This window comes from Megachile rotundata, chromosome 10 (genome assembly GCF_050947335.1).
Source record: "Megachile rotundata isolate GNS110a chromosome 10, iyMegRotu1, whole genome shotgun sequence".
NCBI classification, from domain to species: domain Eukaryota; kingdom Metazoa; phylum Arthropoda; class Insecta; order Hymenoptera; family Megachilidae; genus Megachile; species Megachile rotundata.
Genome location: NC_134992.1, coordinates 10,716,764 through 10,731,274, shown reverse-complemented (window position 1 = coordinate 10,731,274; position 14,511 = coordinate 10,716,764). Strand labels below are relative to the sequence as shown.

The 14,511-nt window shown below is 33.9% G+C and overlaps 1 protein-coding gene across 9 annotated transcripts in view; it reads left to right on the top strand.

Moving 5' to 3' along the window:
• Positions 1 to 14,511, top strand: part of LOC100874698 (pikachurin) — a 233,668-nt gene that overhangs the window by 176,614 nt on the left and 42,543 nt on the right. For all 9 annotated transcript variants that reach the window (XR_013039633.1, XR_013039632.1, XR_013039631.1 and 6 more), the window contains exon 8: positions 5,715 to 5,901. Coding sequence is in view for 3 of the 9 variants with exons in the window: in XM_076536382.1 (XP_076392497.1) it covers positions 5,715 to 5,901 (187 nt within the window). In the remaining 6 variants the exon portion in view is untranslated. The remainder of the gene's footprint in view (positions 1 to 5,714; positions 5,902 to 14,511) is intronic.

Here is a 14,511-nt window from a genome sequence, read left to right as displayed (position 1 = left end):
GGATAAATGGTTAGACACGTACATATTTTATGGCAAATGGAAGATAGCGAACGTTAAATAACGCGGATCCGCAAAAATATCTAAAATGTCTGGCGCGATGAAAAATTGAACGGAAAATCTCTAAATTACCCGCGCGTTCCAACTAATCTTCGTTCCCGTCCCGATAACAGGCTTTCCCCATTAAAACCGACGAAACGTATCAGCGGAATGACTTCCAACGAACGAACTTCCCAATAGGCTGTTCGTAATTGTATAAAGTTGGGGAACGATCGATGCCTTCCTGCCGGCAAAAAGTTACGATGGAACTTGAGCGAAACTTTCGCGGGATTCGTCTGATCCGTCTCGACGGATCTTTTGATCGAAAGTGAGGTCTGCGGCGGGCCTATTACGAGAAAAACATCCTGGAAAGGGAAAAAAAAGAACATCCTCCGCGGGAGCTGTAAATTAATGTGCAACGGCAACGAAACGAGTCACGATTAATGTCGAGACACGGGAATCCTCTAAATATCAACGTAAATGAGATTTGCGTGGGTCCGGGCTTATGAAAAGACACGCTCTTTCGGAAACTCAAATTTAACCCGTTCCACTTTGATGTCGAGCCGGCGGAGAGTGCAGCCATTTCCTCGCGCGGAGGAGCACATTTCTGAAACGCATTATATTTCGTTGAACGCGGATAAGATTGATGAGAAAAACGCGTTGCGTTCTATGGAACACTCGAAAATACGTGAAATCGTCTTCTCGGCGTTTTAATAGACATTGATATTCGCGTGACCATATATTACATTACCTCTCAGTATATTACTGCTTGTTGTAATACTAGTTATATTGCCATGCACTTATTTCTTAAAAGGCATATTATTACGCTTTTTAGAGCATGCGTTACATTGCCACGGGTTAGATTTCCTCATATTATATTGCCACGCGTTCTATTATCACGTTCTTTGTTACCTTGCGTTATATTGCAGTACATGATGCTGCCACGTGTTATATTGCCACGAATTATATTGTCAAGTGGTATATTGCGAGTTATGAAGTTGCCACGCGTTATATAGCCACATGTGAAGTTGCCACGCGTTATATCGCCACATGTGAAGTTGCCGCGCGTAATATAGCCACATGTGAAGTTGCCGCGCGTTATATAGCCACATGAGAAGTTGTCACGCGTTATATCGCCATATGTGAAGTTATCACGTGTTATATCGCCGCATGTGAAGTTGCCGCGCGTTATATAGCCATATTTGAAGTTGCCGCGCGTTATATAGCCACATTTGAAGTTACCACGCGTTATATTGCCACGCGTCGTATTATTATGCGCTACACTGGTATTTGTAATGTTGCCTCGCGTTATATTGCCACGCGGAGTATTGCCTCGTGATATATTGCCACGCGTTATATTGTCAGACCTTATTATTCCACGCAGTATATTGCCACGCGTTATATTGCCAGACCTTATTATTCCACGCGGTATATTGCCTTGTGGTATATTGCCGCGAGTTATATTACCAAACCTTACAATTCCACACGGTATATTGCCTCGTGGTATATTTCCACGCGTTATATTGCCAAACCTTATAACTCCATGTGGTATATTGCCTCGAGGTATATTGCCACATATTATATTATCTCGCGTCATATCGCCGAGTCGAAATTTTGAAATCACTTAAGTAACAAGTTTTCAAATCGTAAAAATTTGTAATTAATAAATTGAGGAATTAGAAAAATTTGTAATCAATAATTTTATGAATCACAAATTTTACTCAAACACAAAATGATCAAGTTATTAAATATTCAGAATTGAATTACCTCTCCAAACAATCAAATTACTAAATTTTCGATTGACACACAAATTTGCAAATCACATAATTACCAAATAGTTAAATTCACTGTTATGTTTTCTATTGACTAAATCGTTGAATTATTACGGATTTAAATTTTGAACTCCACCGCAACAGTAAAGAATTACAAATTGTTATAAGATTGAAATGAATACGGTACGGGACAGAATCAGACAAACGATACGCCATAGTATCTCTCGCCACGTCGAAAATAAGCTAGTATGAGATACAGGAGAGGGTTGGTTTGAGATGCAGAGAACGTCGTCGTCGCTGTCGACATCGACACGCGCTTGGAGATGGCAGCAATTTGCGTGGATTATGCATCCAAGGTGGCCCATATTTGCCCAGTCGACGTCTGAGTGCGACGAGAGAGTTTCTTGCACCCCCCGTTTGCCCGAGATTGCGCCTGTGTACGTATCAAACACAACCCTTGCCCCGTTGGCAGGGGGTTGACGCGCGAATCCAGCCCGACCGGTCTCGAAGTTAATGCACTTAGAGAAGTCGCGAAACTTTCCTCGAACCACGTCTCTAGTTCACCCTGAAAGCTTTCTTCTACCCTCGCCTGTAACTTATGGCCAGACCTTTCGTCCGTATAGATTTGAACGAAAAATAATTTCGATCGTAGAAATTTATTGCTTTCCTGGCAACCTTTTTCTTATAGCCTGTAGGAGATTGGATTTCGATTTGCCGCGCTGGAAAAAGTTTAACCCTTCACTGTATTGGACGTCGATTTTATTAGAATGCAGTTGCGGATATATGGCTTTATTCGTTTATTTAAACCACGTATCTTCTCTCTATTAATTTCCATGCATTTTGATGACGTTTTGAGGTGGATTCAATCTGGGTGGATTATGAGTTTAGTGGATTTTAAAGGTTTTCGTATAAGAAATATTTTCTGTGTATTATATTTATAGTGTTGGGAATAACACAACATATAATGTAATATATTGTGTGTAACACTGTGTTATATTAATACTATAGTGCAATGTTTCATGTACTACATTATAATGTTATTCGTAACACTATAATGTAGTGTGTTCAGTACAACACTATAGTGTTATTCACGACACTGTAATGTATTATGTTTAGTGGTATAGTGTTATTCATAACATCATAATGTAACATGTTGTGTTCAACACTTCAGTGCTATTTGTAACACTATAATGCAATGTGTTTAATGTAACACTATAGTGTTATTCATAACATTATAATGTAACATGTTGTGTTCAATACTTCAGTGCTATTTGTAACACTATAATGCATTGTGTTTAATGTAACACTATAGTATTGTTCATAACATCATAATGTCACATGTTGTGTTCAAATCTTCAGTGCTATTTGTAACACTGTAATGCATTGCGTTTACTGCAACACTACAGTGTTATTCATAACAAGATAATGTAACATGTTGTGTTCAATACTTCAGTGCTATTTGTAACACTATAATGCATTGTGTTAACTGCAATACTATAGTGTTATTCGTGACACTATAATGTAATATGTTCAGTGCAACACTATAGTGTCATTCATAACACTGTAATGTATCATGTTGTGTAGAAAACTTCTGGCCTATTTGTAACACTATAACACAATGTGTTTAGTGTATCACTATAGTGTTATTCGTAACACTACAACGTTACATGTTGTGTCCAACACTGTAGCACTATTTGTAACACTATAGTATAATATATTATAAGCAATACTACAATATTATGTGTTACTTCTAACACTATAACCCAACACACTATTAGCAACACTAGTGTTACAATCGATATAATTTCGACTACATCCATATAACTTATTCATACAAATATTGTACGCTCGAAGAAGCAAGATTTATTATCGCAGAATACATTTACTGCACAATAGTCTTCACAGCCCCTTCAAGAATGAAATATACGTATTGAATTCATCGTTGCATAATTTCTGAAAGTAACGATGCATATTTCCTTTATAACCGACTCTTTTAACTCTGTTCTCTTCTTTTTTCGAACTACTTTGTTACAGCGAAACGGCATTTTAAAGATAACTTTTTCTCTAATTAAAATACAAATAAAAATGCCGCTCGACGAATAGCCCGTAAGTTTATTCAGCGCGAATTTAAACGAAGAATCAGGTTTTTCTTCGAGATTACTTACGAAGTAATGATAACTTGTAATTGACTTTCGAAGTTTAATTTCATTCAATCTCCGATTACTTCGTGTTGCTGCGTTCGGAAGTCGTTCATAATTGCCGCGAACAGATCTGTTTTGTTTCGTAGCAAAAATAAAGGTATCGTATTCAGAATCTTGAAACTTTAATATTCTAGAAATTTGGAAATTTAGTGATCGAAAATTTGCTAATTTTCTACTAAAATTCAATTTTCCGAGCTAAAATTTACTGAAGATACTTCTATGAGAAACTGTAGCTTCAAGAGTTTCGAATATCCATAATGAAGTTTTCGTTTCAGGAATGAAATTCACTAAAGAATCTCTGTCGGTTAATTAAATTTCTGCTTTGATGTGTGATCAATTTAATCTTGACTACACTTTATCGCTTCTAGCTTTAATTATTAACCGGTGTCATTAACATTTTAATTATGTCTTCTTTTGATAATATTACTGAAGTTACTAGACGTTCATCGACACTGAACATTTAATTAATTTATCATTTATCGATTCGCTGCTTTCTTGTTGGATTCAGAATAATTTTTCTTTTCGTCCTCTTTCAAAATTATACATTTTTTAATTTTTATATTTGGTTATTTGAAGGTTACTTGAAATGAATTTGGTTATTGGGAAATTGGGAAATTGGGAAATTGGAAAATTGGAAAATTGGAAAATTGGAAAATTGGAAAATTGGAAAATTGGGAAATTAGGAAATTAGGAAATTGGAAAATAGGGAAATTATGGAATTAGGGAATTATGTAATTGAGAAATGAGAGAATTGGGAAATTAGGGTGTTGGAAAATTATGGAATTGGAAAACTATGGAATTGGGAAATTATGGAATTGGGGAATTATGGAATTGGGAAATTAGGGAATTTGAAAATTATGGAATTTGGAAATTAGGGAATTGAGAAATGAAGGAATTGGGAAATAAGGGAATTGGGAAATGAGGGAATTGGGAAATAAGGGAATTGGGAAATAAGGGAATTGGGAAATGAAGGAATTGGGAAATAAGGGAATTGGGAAATGAGGGAATTGGGAAATAAGGGAATTGGGAAATAAGGGAATTGGGAAATGAAGGAATTGGGAAATGAGGGAATTGGGAAATGAGGGAATTGGGAAGTGAGGGAATTGGAAAATTATGGAATTGGTAAATTATGGAATTGGAAAATTATGGAATTGGGAAATTATGGAATTGGGAAATTATGGAATTGGGGAATTATGGAATTGGGAAATTAGGAAATTGGGAAATGCGGGAATTGGGGAATTAGACAATTGGGAAATTAGAAAATTGGGAAATTGGGAAATTGGGAAAATGGAAAATTATAGAATTATGAAAATAAAAAATTGGAAAATTGGAATATTAGAAAATTAGGAAAATAGAAAATTGGAAAATTGGAAAATATGTAATAAACATCATCAAACCCTTACATCCCTAAACCAATCCTTCTCAACAACCACGAATTCGCAACTGATCCCCCCAAAGAAACTTCCGCAATAAAATTAATTCCCAAATTCATCAAACGCTTAATATTCCCCTGAAACAAATCCCGAAAATTCGCCCTGAAAGATCGGGCCAAGGAAATTGGCAAAATTTCACGGTGGATGTTCGTGCCGAAAGTTCCAGCGAACGCAATCAAACTTACCGGGAGAGCTTTCGTATAATAGATCGTCGCGAATTATAACAGCTTTTCACGGTTGCATGAATCGGACTGTTCTGAATCTGATTCCAGGGCTTGTTTGCGAGGATTACCTTCCGCGAGCCGTTGTTCGTCGGTGGGCCCGGAAACACAACTGGTCTCGACCGACTTCCGGTGAGGACCGGATTTAAGGGTTGCGTCCGGCATCTGGAAGCCAACGAACACCGCTATCGTTTCCCTCTTGCGCCGCAGGGCGATGCTGCGAACGGTTTCGACGTTGGTAAGCACAATTTATTAATTAAATCCTTGCAAATTTTAGTGCGGAAGTAACCTCTTTACGCAAAATACAACTTGTGGAGTTTTTTTAATTTTTCTCGAAGGAAATCTTCCGCTCATGATTCTTATCTTATTCTTCTTGTGAGGTTTGTGAAAAATTTGATGTTTTGTTATTTTGTTGAAATTCGTGTGAGAGATTATTCAAGTATTATGTCAAGGGTACTTTCAGTATATTTTTTAGGAAAATTTATGCAGGATTTTATTTTGTTGTACTTCAGTTCTTTAACATGGTATTTCACTATTCTGTTGGTTTGTTATTTTGTCATTTTTACAATTTAATATTTTGTAACCTTCCCATTTTACCATTTTAATATTTTATTATTTTACAATTTAAATATTTCACCATTTCAATATTTTACTATTTTACCATTTTATTATTTAAAAATATTCAATGCAGACATTTGAATTAACCACCCAATTCCCGCGCTTTCAAAAATGGCGGCAAATTCAAATAGCACACACGAGTATTCTTTTCGTTTTGCAATAATAAATTTCATCTACTGGCCCTAACATGATAATCAAAAGAAAGTACAATTTTAAGTAAAAATTCCAGTGATTCTCTTTTTCAAATATATTTTCATAACGTACGGGTATATTGAACCCCCCACTACGTTACTTGAAAGTGGCGGCAAATTCAAACAATCACATAGAACATTTTGTAGTACGTCTTTCTTTCAAGACTAATAAGTTTCATTCTCAGTCGATTTCAGTATGAAAAGTCGATGAATACATAATTTTAATTAGAAGTTCCCAAGATTGTCCTATTTTAGAACACATAACTTCAAACATAGAGGTTGTATATTATTTAAAAACGGTACATTCGAACATAAACATATTGAACATTTTTTAATATCATTGTTTAAGAATTTAAATAGAAATTTATTAAATTTGATGAACATATAACAAATCTAATTTATCCCAGTGAAATGTCTTATTGAGTTTATCAGTTTGACCATACTCTATGGCAATAAAACTCAGAAAAAATGTGCTGAAGAGTAAAAAGATCGAACAACTGTTATCTGAAAGGTGACTTTTCCCGTGACTCGGTGAAAATAAAGTGTCGATTAAAAAGTTCCCGCGTTTTCCTTATCTGGTCGCGGCAAGAACGGGCCAATACCATTCTATGGACTACCAAATCTCCATTGAAAGGCTCAAGGAGATACGTGTAATCCCCCGAAGCGTAACCTCTTGGGAGATAGCCTTTAAAGCTGTTCTCGGTTTCTGTCCAGACGATAGACGTCCTACCACTCCGTCACACACATCTCTATTCTCGGTCAGAATGCACAATACATCAAAGGAACACATTCCCGGGACCAATGCATTTTTTGGTCCTCGACCCTCGGTCTTCCTCTGTTCGCGAAGAAAGACCAGCTACGTGGTTGAAAATGGGGCTAAAAGGAAATGCTTCGGATGATATCAAAGCAAATCGCCTGTACGTCTTCGCTAGTCGCGAATACTCGCTTCTCCTTTGAACCGTTTGTGTTCCTTTTTCGTTTTACGGATAAGTAAATTATTTTCTCCCCGGTACAGAAGGGGTTTCAATTAAAATAATCACTGCTTGATTCGCTGCACTTTGTTATCCGTGAACTTTTTACGGGGTGGAACGCACCGGGCCGTTGCAAAGAGAACTGTTGTGGGGTGAGGGATGTTTGGGTACTGATACTGAACAATGTTCTTGTAATTACTTATTATGCAGTTTTATTATGCATTTTATTAACTCCACAATTAATTAGTAAATGTGGAGTTTAATATTTGATATTGTTTGGATGGTATTCATCATATTTTGCTCAGATTCTATCAAAGCACTTTTTACTTCATCATCTTGTCAATTTATTGACCTTCTGTTCTACCAATTAATTAATATATGAATTCATCAATCTATCAATACTATACATTCTATCAATTCTATCAATTCTATGAACTCTAGCAATTCTATCAATTTTATCAATTCTATCAATTCTATCAATTTTATCAATTCTATTAATTCTATCAATTCTATCAATTCTATCAATGTTACTCAATCTATCAATCTTGTAAGCTATCAAGCTTTCAAGCTGTCAAAATATCAAGATATCAAGATATAAACCTATCAATCTATCAATCTATCAATCTACCAATTCGTCAATTCGTCAATTCATGAATGCATCAAATCATCAGTTCATTAATTCATCAATTTATCAATTCCTCAATCCATCAGTTCATTAATTTATCAATCGACCAATGCATCAATTTATCAATTTTTTAATATACAAATTCATAAATCTACCAATCTACCAATCTATCGACTTACAACACTAGTGATCCGTTAATTTAATAATCTATTAATTTATTAGTCTATAAATGTATCAATGTATCATTTTACCAACCTATTAATCTATAAATCTATCAATGTATCAATTTACCAATCTATGAATTTACAAATCTATCAAGCTATCAATTTATCAGTAAGCCAAGTTATCAATTTATGAATCTATTAATCTACTAATCTACCAATCTATCAATCTATCAATCCATCAATCCACCAAACCATTAATCGATCAATCCATCAATCCATGAATCTATCAATATGCAAATCCTCTAGTCCTCCAATCTACCAATCGACCGATCTATGAACTTACCAATCTACCAATCTATCAATTTACCAATCTATCAATTCGGTAATTGAACAATCTATCAATCACCCCTCATCGAAATCTCATTTATCAGCCTCTCCTAATCGATCTTTTCGCACCATTCGAGTGCATATTTCACTAAACATCGAGAATCGTAGAAAGTGTCGAGTCACCAGTTACAAACACACCAGAGTCGACGATAATTACTCTTCCCTCGATAATGGACCTTCCGTTTCGAGTTTATCTCACGTAAAAAAGAGAGGCACGATGACAGGGCCATTCAGTTTTGTTTGTCGAAGGAATCTCGACATGGCAGCACGATGACGATACCACGGTAATTGATTAACACTTGATAATTAACGCGTCGACGCGCCCGATATCCTCTTGTCACGATTTTGAGCGTTAGCTAATTAACCGGTGTAAAAGTGCACTTTCAAGGAGGAGGCCTATGCGTTCCGATCGAGGAAATTGGAAAATTGTAAATTTGGAAAGTTGGGGAATTGGGGTATTGGGGAATTGGGGTATTGGGGAATTGGGGGATTGGGGGATTGGGGCATTAGGGAATTGGGGAATCAGGGAATTGGGAAATTAGGGAATTGGGAAATTAGGGAATTGGGAAATTGGGAAATTGGGAAACTGGGAAATTGGGAAACTGGGAAACTGGGAAACTGGGAAATTGGGAAATTGGGAAATTGGGAAATTGGGAAACTGGGAAATTGGGAAATTGGGAAATTGGGAAATTGGGATATTGGGAAATTGGGAAATTTGGGAATTTGGGAATTTGGAAATTTGGAAATTTGGGAATTTGGGAATTGGGGAATTGGGGAATTGGGGAATTTGGGAATTAGAAAATTGGAGAATGAGGGAATTGGGGAATTAGAGAATTGGGAAATTAAAGAATTGGAAAATTAGAGAATTGGGAAATTAGGGAATTGAGAAATGGGAAAATTGGGAAATTGGAAAATTGGAAAATTGGAAAATCGACAAATCAAAAAATTGAAAAATTGAAAAATTAGAAAACTGACAAATTGGAAAATTGCAAAACTGCAATTCGAAAAACCGAAAAAATTAAAAACCTTATAATTTGTAAATTTAAAAATTCTTTAACGTAGTGAATAAAAATGTAACAATCATAAAAATTTACAAAGAGAGACAGATGAATTAAAATATGAAATATATTGCATATTTTACCCTACTATCAAGAGCCATTCACTAAATAAAAATATAAAAGTCAGAACGAAATAGTCCGCTTGTTCATCGAATACAATGAACGTTGCAAGGTTTTCTAACAAAATTTATGTGGCACCTGTTGTGTTTGGCTACATAGCTGTTAATTCGGGCAGCCAATATAACGCGGCTACCAAACGAAAATGTAACTTTGAAGTACCTAATTATGGTTCGTAATATTTTATCCCCGCCATTGTTGGTTCAGTGGAATCACGATCTCGAATGGGTCAATATAGTCAAACGATTCCACTTGATTACACTTTTGCATGATACTATGCAACATCTCTATTTCCTGCTGAAAACGCAGAGAAAGAAAATGAACATTTTCAATTTTTCCAAAACAGTAGTTTCAAAATGAAAAAATTTACAAAATTCATACCTTGCAAAATTTTAGAAATAGAATATTTTATTAAATTTCTTTCCCTGTAAAATTTATGAGAAAGAAAAATAATTAAATAGATAAACAATTTAACAGACAGTTCCCCATTTTTATTCAAATTTAGTTTACATAATAATATATTTATTTATTACTGTAAATGTGACAACTTAAGTTATTATATTTGAACAAGTACCTCGCAAATGTGGCGCTTACTCAGCAACACATTATTAATTATTATGCAAGTACTCGAATCGTAAGGAGACTGAAAAAAGACATAATGTCAGAAAAGACACTCAGTATGTTAGAATTTTGTCTCACTCCTATTTTGATCTACGTTTAGTCTACATATTAATGTAAAATTTATTTATTACTATAAATGTAACAACTTAAGTTATTATATTTGAACAAGTACCTCGCAAATGTGGCGCTTATTCAGCAACACATTATTAATTATTATTAATTATTATGCAAGTACTCGAATCGTAAGGGGACTGAAAAAAGACATAATGTCAGAAAAGACACTCAGTATGTTAGAATTTTGTCTCACTCCTATTTTGATCTACGTTTAGTCTACATATTAATATGAAATTTATTTATTACTGTAAATGTGGCAACTAAAGTTATTGTATTTGAACAAGTACCTCGCAAATGTGGTGCTTACTCAGCAACACATTATTAAGTATGCGAGTACTCGAATCGTAAGGAGACCATGATACAGAAAACAAAGAAATTAGTATGCAATAGTCGTTTCCCTCTGAACGACTCCGTTTCGCGATGTTTCAGGAGTTTAACAAGTAAGTTAAGAAGAAAAGATGTCGCTGAAACAGAAACGGAAACGCATGCAAGAAGGAAATGGAAGAAACTTTTGTAACCGCATTCGTTAAGACAGAAAAATGAAGTTTCGAGAGGAAGGAGACCGTGAGATTCTAGAGAAATACGCTATCCAGTAAAAGTTAAATATCGTGACAAGTACGAAAGTTAATTATATTATTTTCTGGATATTGGATTGTTCTGTTTTATGATCTGTATTCGAGGGCATTGATTATTATTAATTTAGGTATTTTCATATTTTTCAATTATTAAATTTTATAGGTGTTTAATTGCCTTGTTTATTAATTTGTAGATTTATGAATTTTTGTGTATGTGGAATTTTGAATCTGACATAATGTAATTGAAGTGTATATCTGAAATCTATTAGCACGAAATGGAGAATTGAAGAATTGAAAAATTGAAAAATTGAAGAATTGAAGAATTGAAGAATTGAAGAATTGAAGAATTGAAGAATTGAAGAATTGAAGAATTAAAGAATTGAAGAATTGAAGGCTTGAATAATTGAAAAATTGAAGAACTTATCAACTGTCAAATTGATAAATTGAAGAATTAAAGAATTGAAGAACTTACCAACTGCCAAATTGATAAATTGAAGCATCAAAGAATTGAAGAACTTACCAACTGCCAAATTGATAAATTGAAGCATCAAAGAATTGAAGAACTTATCAACTGTAAAATTGATAAATTGGAGAATTAAAGAATTGAAACATTGACGAATTGACAAATGAACAGATGGACACATTGACAAATTGACAAATTGACAAATTGACAAATTGACAAATTGACAAATTGACAAATTAACAAATTGACAAATTGACAAATTAACAAATTGACAAATTAACAAATTGACAAATTGGCAAATTGACAAATTAACGAATTGACGAATTTACAAATTGACAAATTGGCAAATTGACAAATCGATAATTTGAAACCTTAGAAAATTGAAAAATTGAGAAATTAAAAAATTGAGGTAATTGAGAAATTGGGAAATTAGGAAATTGGGAAATTAGAGAATTGGGGAATTAGGGAATTAGGGAATTGGGAAATTATAGAATTGGGAAATTAGGAAATTGGGAAATTAGGAAATTGGGAAATTAGAGAATTGGGGAATTAAGGAATTAGGGAATTGGGAAATTAGGGAATTGAGAAATTATAGAATTGGGAAATGAGGGAAATGGAAAATTAGAAAATTGGGAAATGAGGGAATTGGAGATTAGGGTATTGAAAAATTGGAAAATTGGGAAATTGAGAAATTAGGGAACTGGGGAATTAGAAAATTAGAAAATAAGAAAATAAGAAAATAAGAAAATAAGAAAATAAGAAAATTGGGGAATTAGGGAATTGAGAAATTAGAGAACTGGGAAATTATTGAAATGGAGAATTAGAAAATTAGGAAATGATGAAATTGGGGATTAGGGAATTGAAAAATTGAAAAATTGAAAAATTGAAAAATTGAATAATTAAATAATTGAAAAATTGAAAAATTGCAATTGCCCTCTACACTAAACGCAACAAGACAATACACACACAAAACATGCAATCACTATCTTATAGAGTCTCCGTATTCGTCGAACGTAATTATTCCAGACAACATACGGAGGTTATCGAACCCACCAGCCCGAGTTCACTTCGATCGTAATTTCCCAATTTGCGCATTCCTTTTTTCTCATATTTCTTCTCCGGCAAACGAAATTCACTATGCATTAGCGGAGCGTACGCGAACGAACGTAGACTCCCCGAGTTTCGAGACGCGATACGTTATCGTCTGAAACACGCATTAAATTTTCCTCTATGCTGCAACTTTCTTTCCGAAAGTTTTGATCCACTTGTGAGACCTGTTCCGATTTATTTGCTCGATTGAAACGTCGGCCAATCGAACCCGCTACTACGCGTGGAAAAAATGCTTTGTGAAAGTGTTGCATTATTTTTAGTTCTCACGTCATGGGTTATTGTAGAACTCTAAGGTCGTTGTTTATTCCTGAACAATTTAAATATATTATAGTTTACTGTTGATACATGTTATATATTTATTAAATATTTGCTGTAGTAATAATTTTCATTTTACATAATTTTTTAAAACAAAATTGTTAAAATGTATATTGCATTAATGGAAACTAAGAAATTTATAGAATATGACTATCAAGGATTTTTATTAATGTCCTTAGTATAAAATTAAGGTAGATATGTATACTAAATTTTAAGCTTCAAATTGACATACCATAAACACCATTTTATGGTACTTTTATGTCAACAATTATCATCAGACATTTTGCGTTTCAAAATTATTTGTTGTCTATGAACCAGCCATTTTGTACTACTACTATTAATGAAATATTTATGTAGTCATTTTCGATACATCTCAAGCTTTAAATTGATGTGCCATAAGTGCCATTTTGTAATACTTTTATGTCATGAATTTGTATGAGTATACATAACATCTTATACTTTCTACATTTGTAAAAATCCGCCATTATATTCTGTGACCGTCGGCCATTTTGTGCTAAGAGCGCTAACAAAATGGCGGCCCACTTCCATCAAACTTCAAACGTCCCCACTTCAAAATCCATCATTCAATAATCAAATAAAAACAAATAATCTCGAAGCCTCAAAATCAAAGGCAAATTTCCCGAATTCAAGTACATCGAGTTAAAGTATATTTGGAGAGTAAAAAAGACGTCAGACATTCGCATTATGTCCCTGGCGAACGTCAACAAGAAACTCCTCGCGAAACTTTCAGGATGTTATTAAGAAAAGTTGCGAAGACAAAGGAGGACGCGTTCGAGGGGATGAAAAAAGAAGTAACTCTCGAGGAATTCTTGGTCGATCTCGATTTAACTAGATTCACGAGGGAGCTCGAGAACAGGGACCAGGTGAAAAGCAACGGGAAGTTGCTTTCGAAAGGAAAGTATTTCGAGAACGAGCTTACGTTCGCACATATTGATCGCTGCTTTAAGAACCGAATCAGCCTACTTACGATAAGAACCTCTTCTTTCTAAAATACTAATCATTTAAAAAAAAATATACTCAGGTATCTCTTTTATGATGGAGATATATTATGTATATTTTATGTACTATTTTTTTTGCTGTATTTTATGAAAATATGGTGAACAATGGCTGATGAGAGACATTGTTATCTTTTCGTTCATTATGAAATTTCTGTATAAATTCTCTGTAATGAAATTCATTGACTTAAGATAAAATCAGTTTGTAACGTGTAATTTTTATAATACAATCTTTAGACTGAATATATTTAACAAAACATATATATATTGTAATATTATAAAATATTTTAAAAATATACTCTTCAAGAATATACAATAAAAAAATATTTCTAAGACAAGTTTACAATAATTTCCTCAAGTAAGAAACTCTTCCATAAATTACAACATGAAATTTATACAAAATATATTTAAAAAAAATATTAAGTATAATATTTTTTAGTTTAATAAAAAATACATAATTACTATGCTACTTGTATAAAATTATTAAAGTATAATTTTGTTTA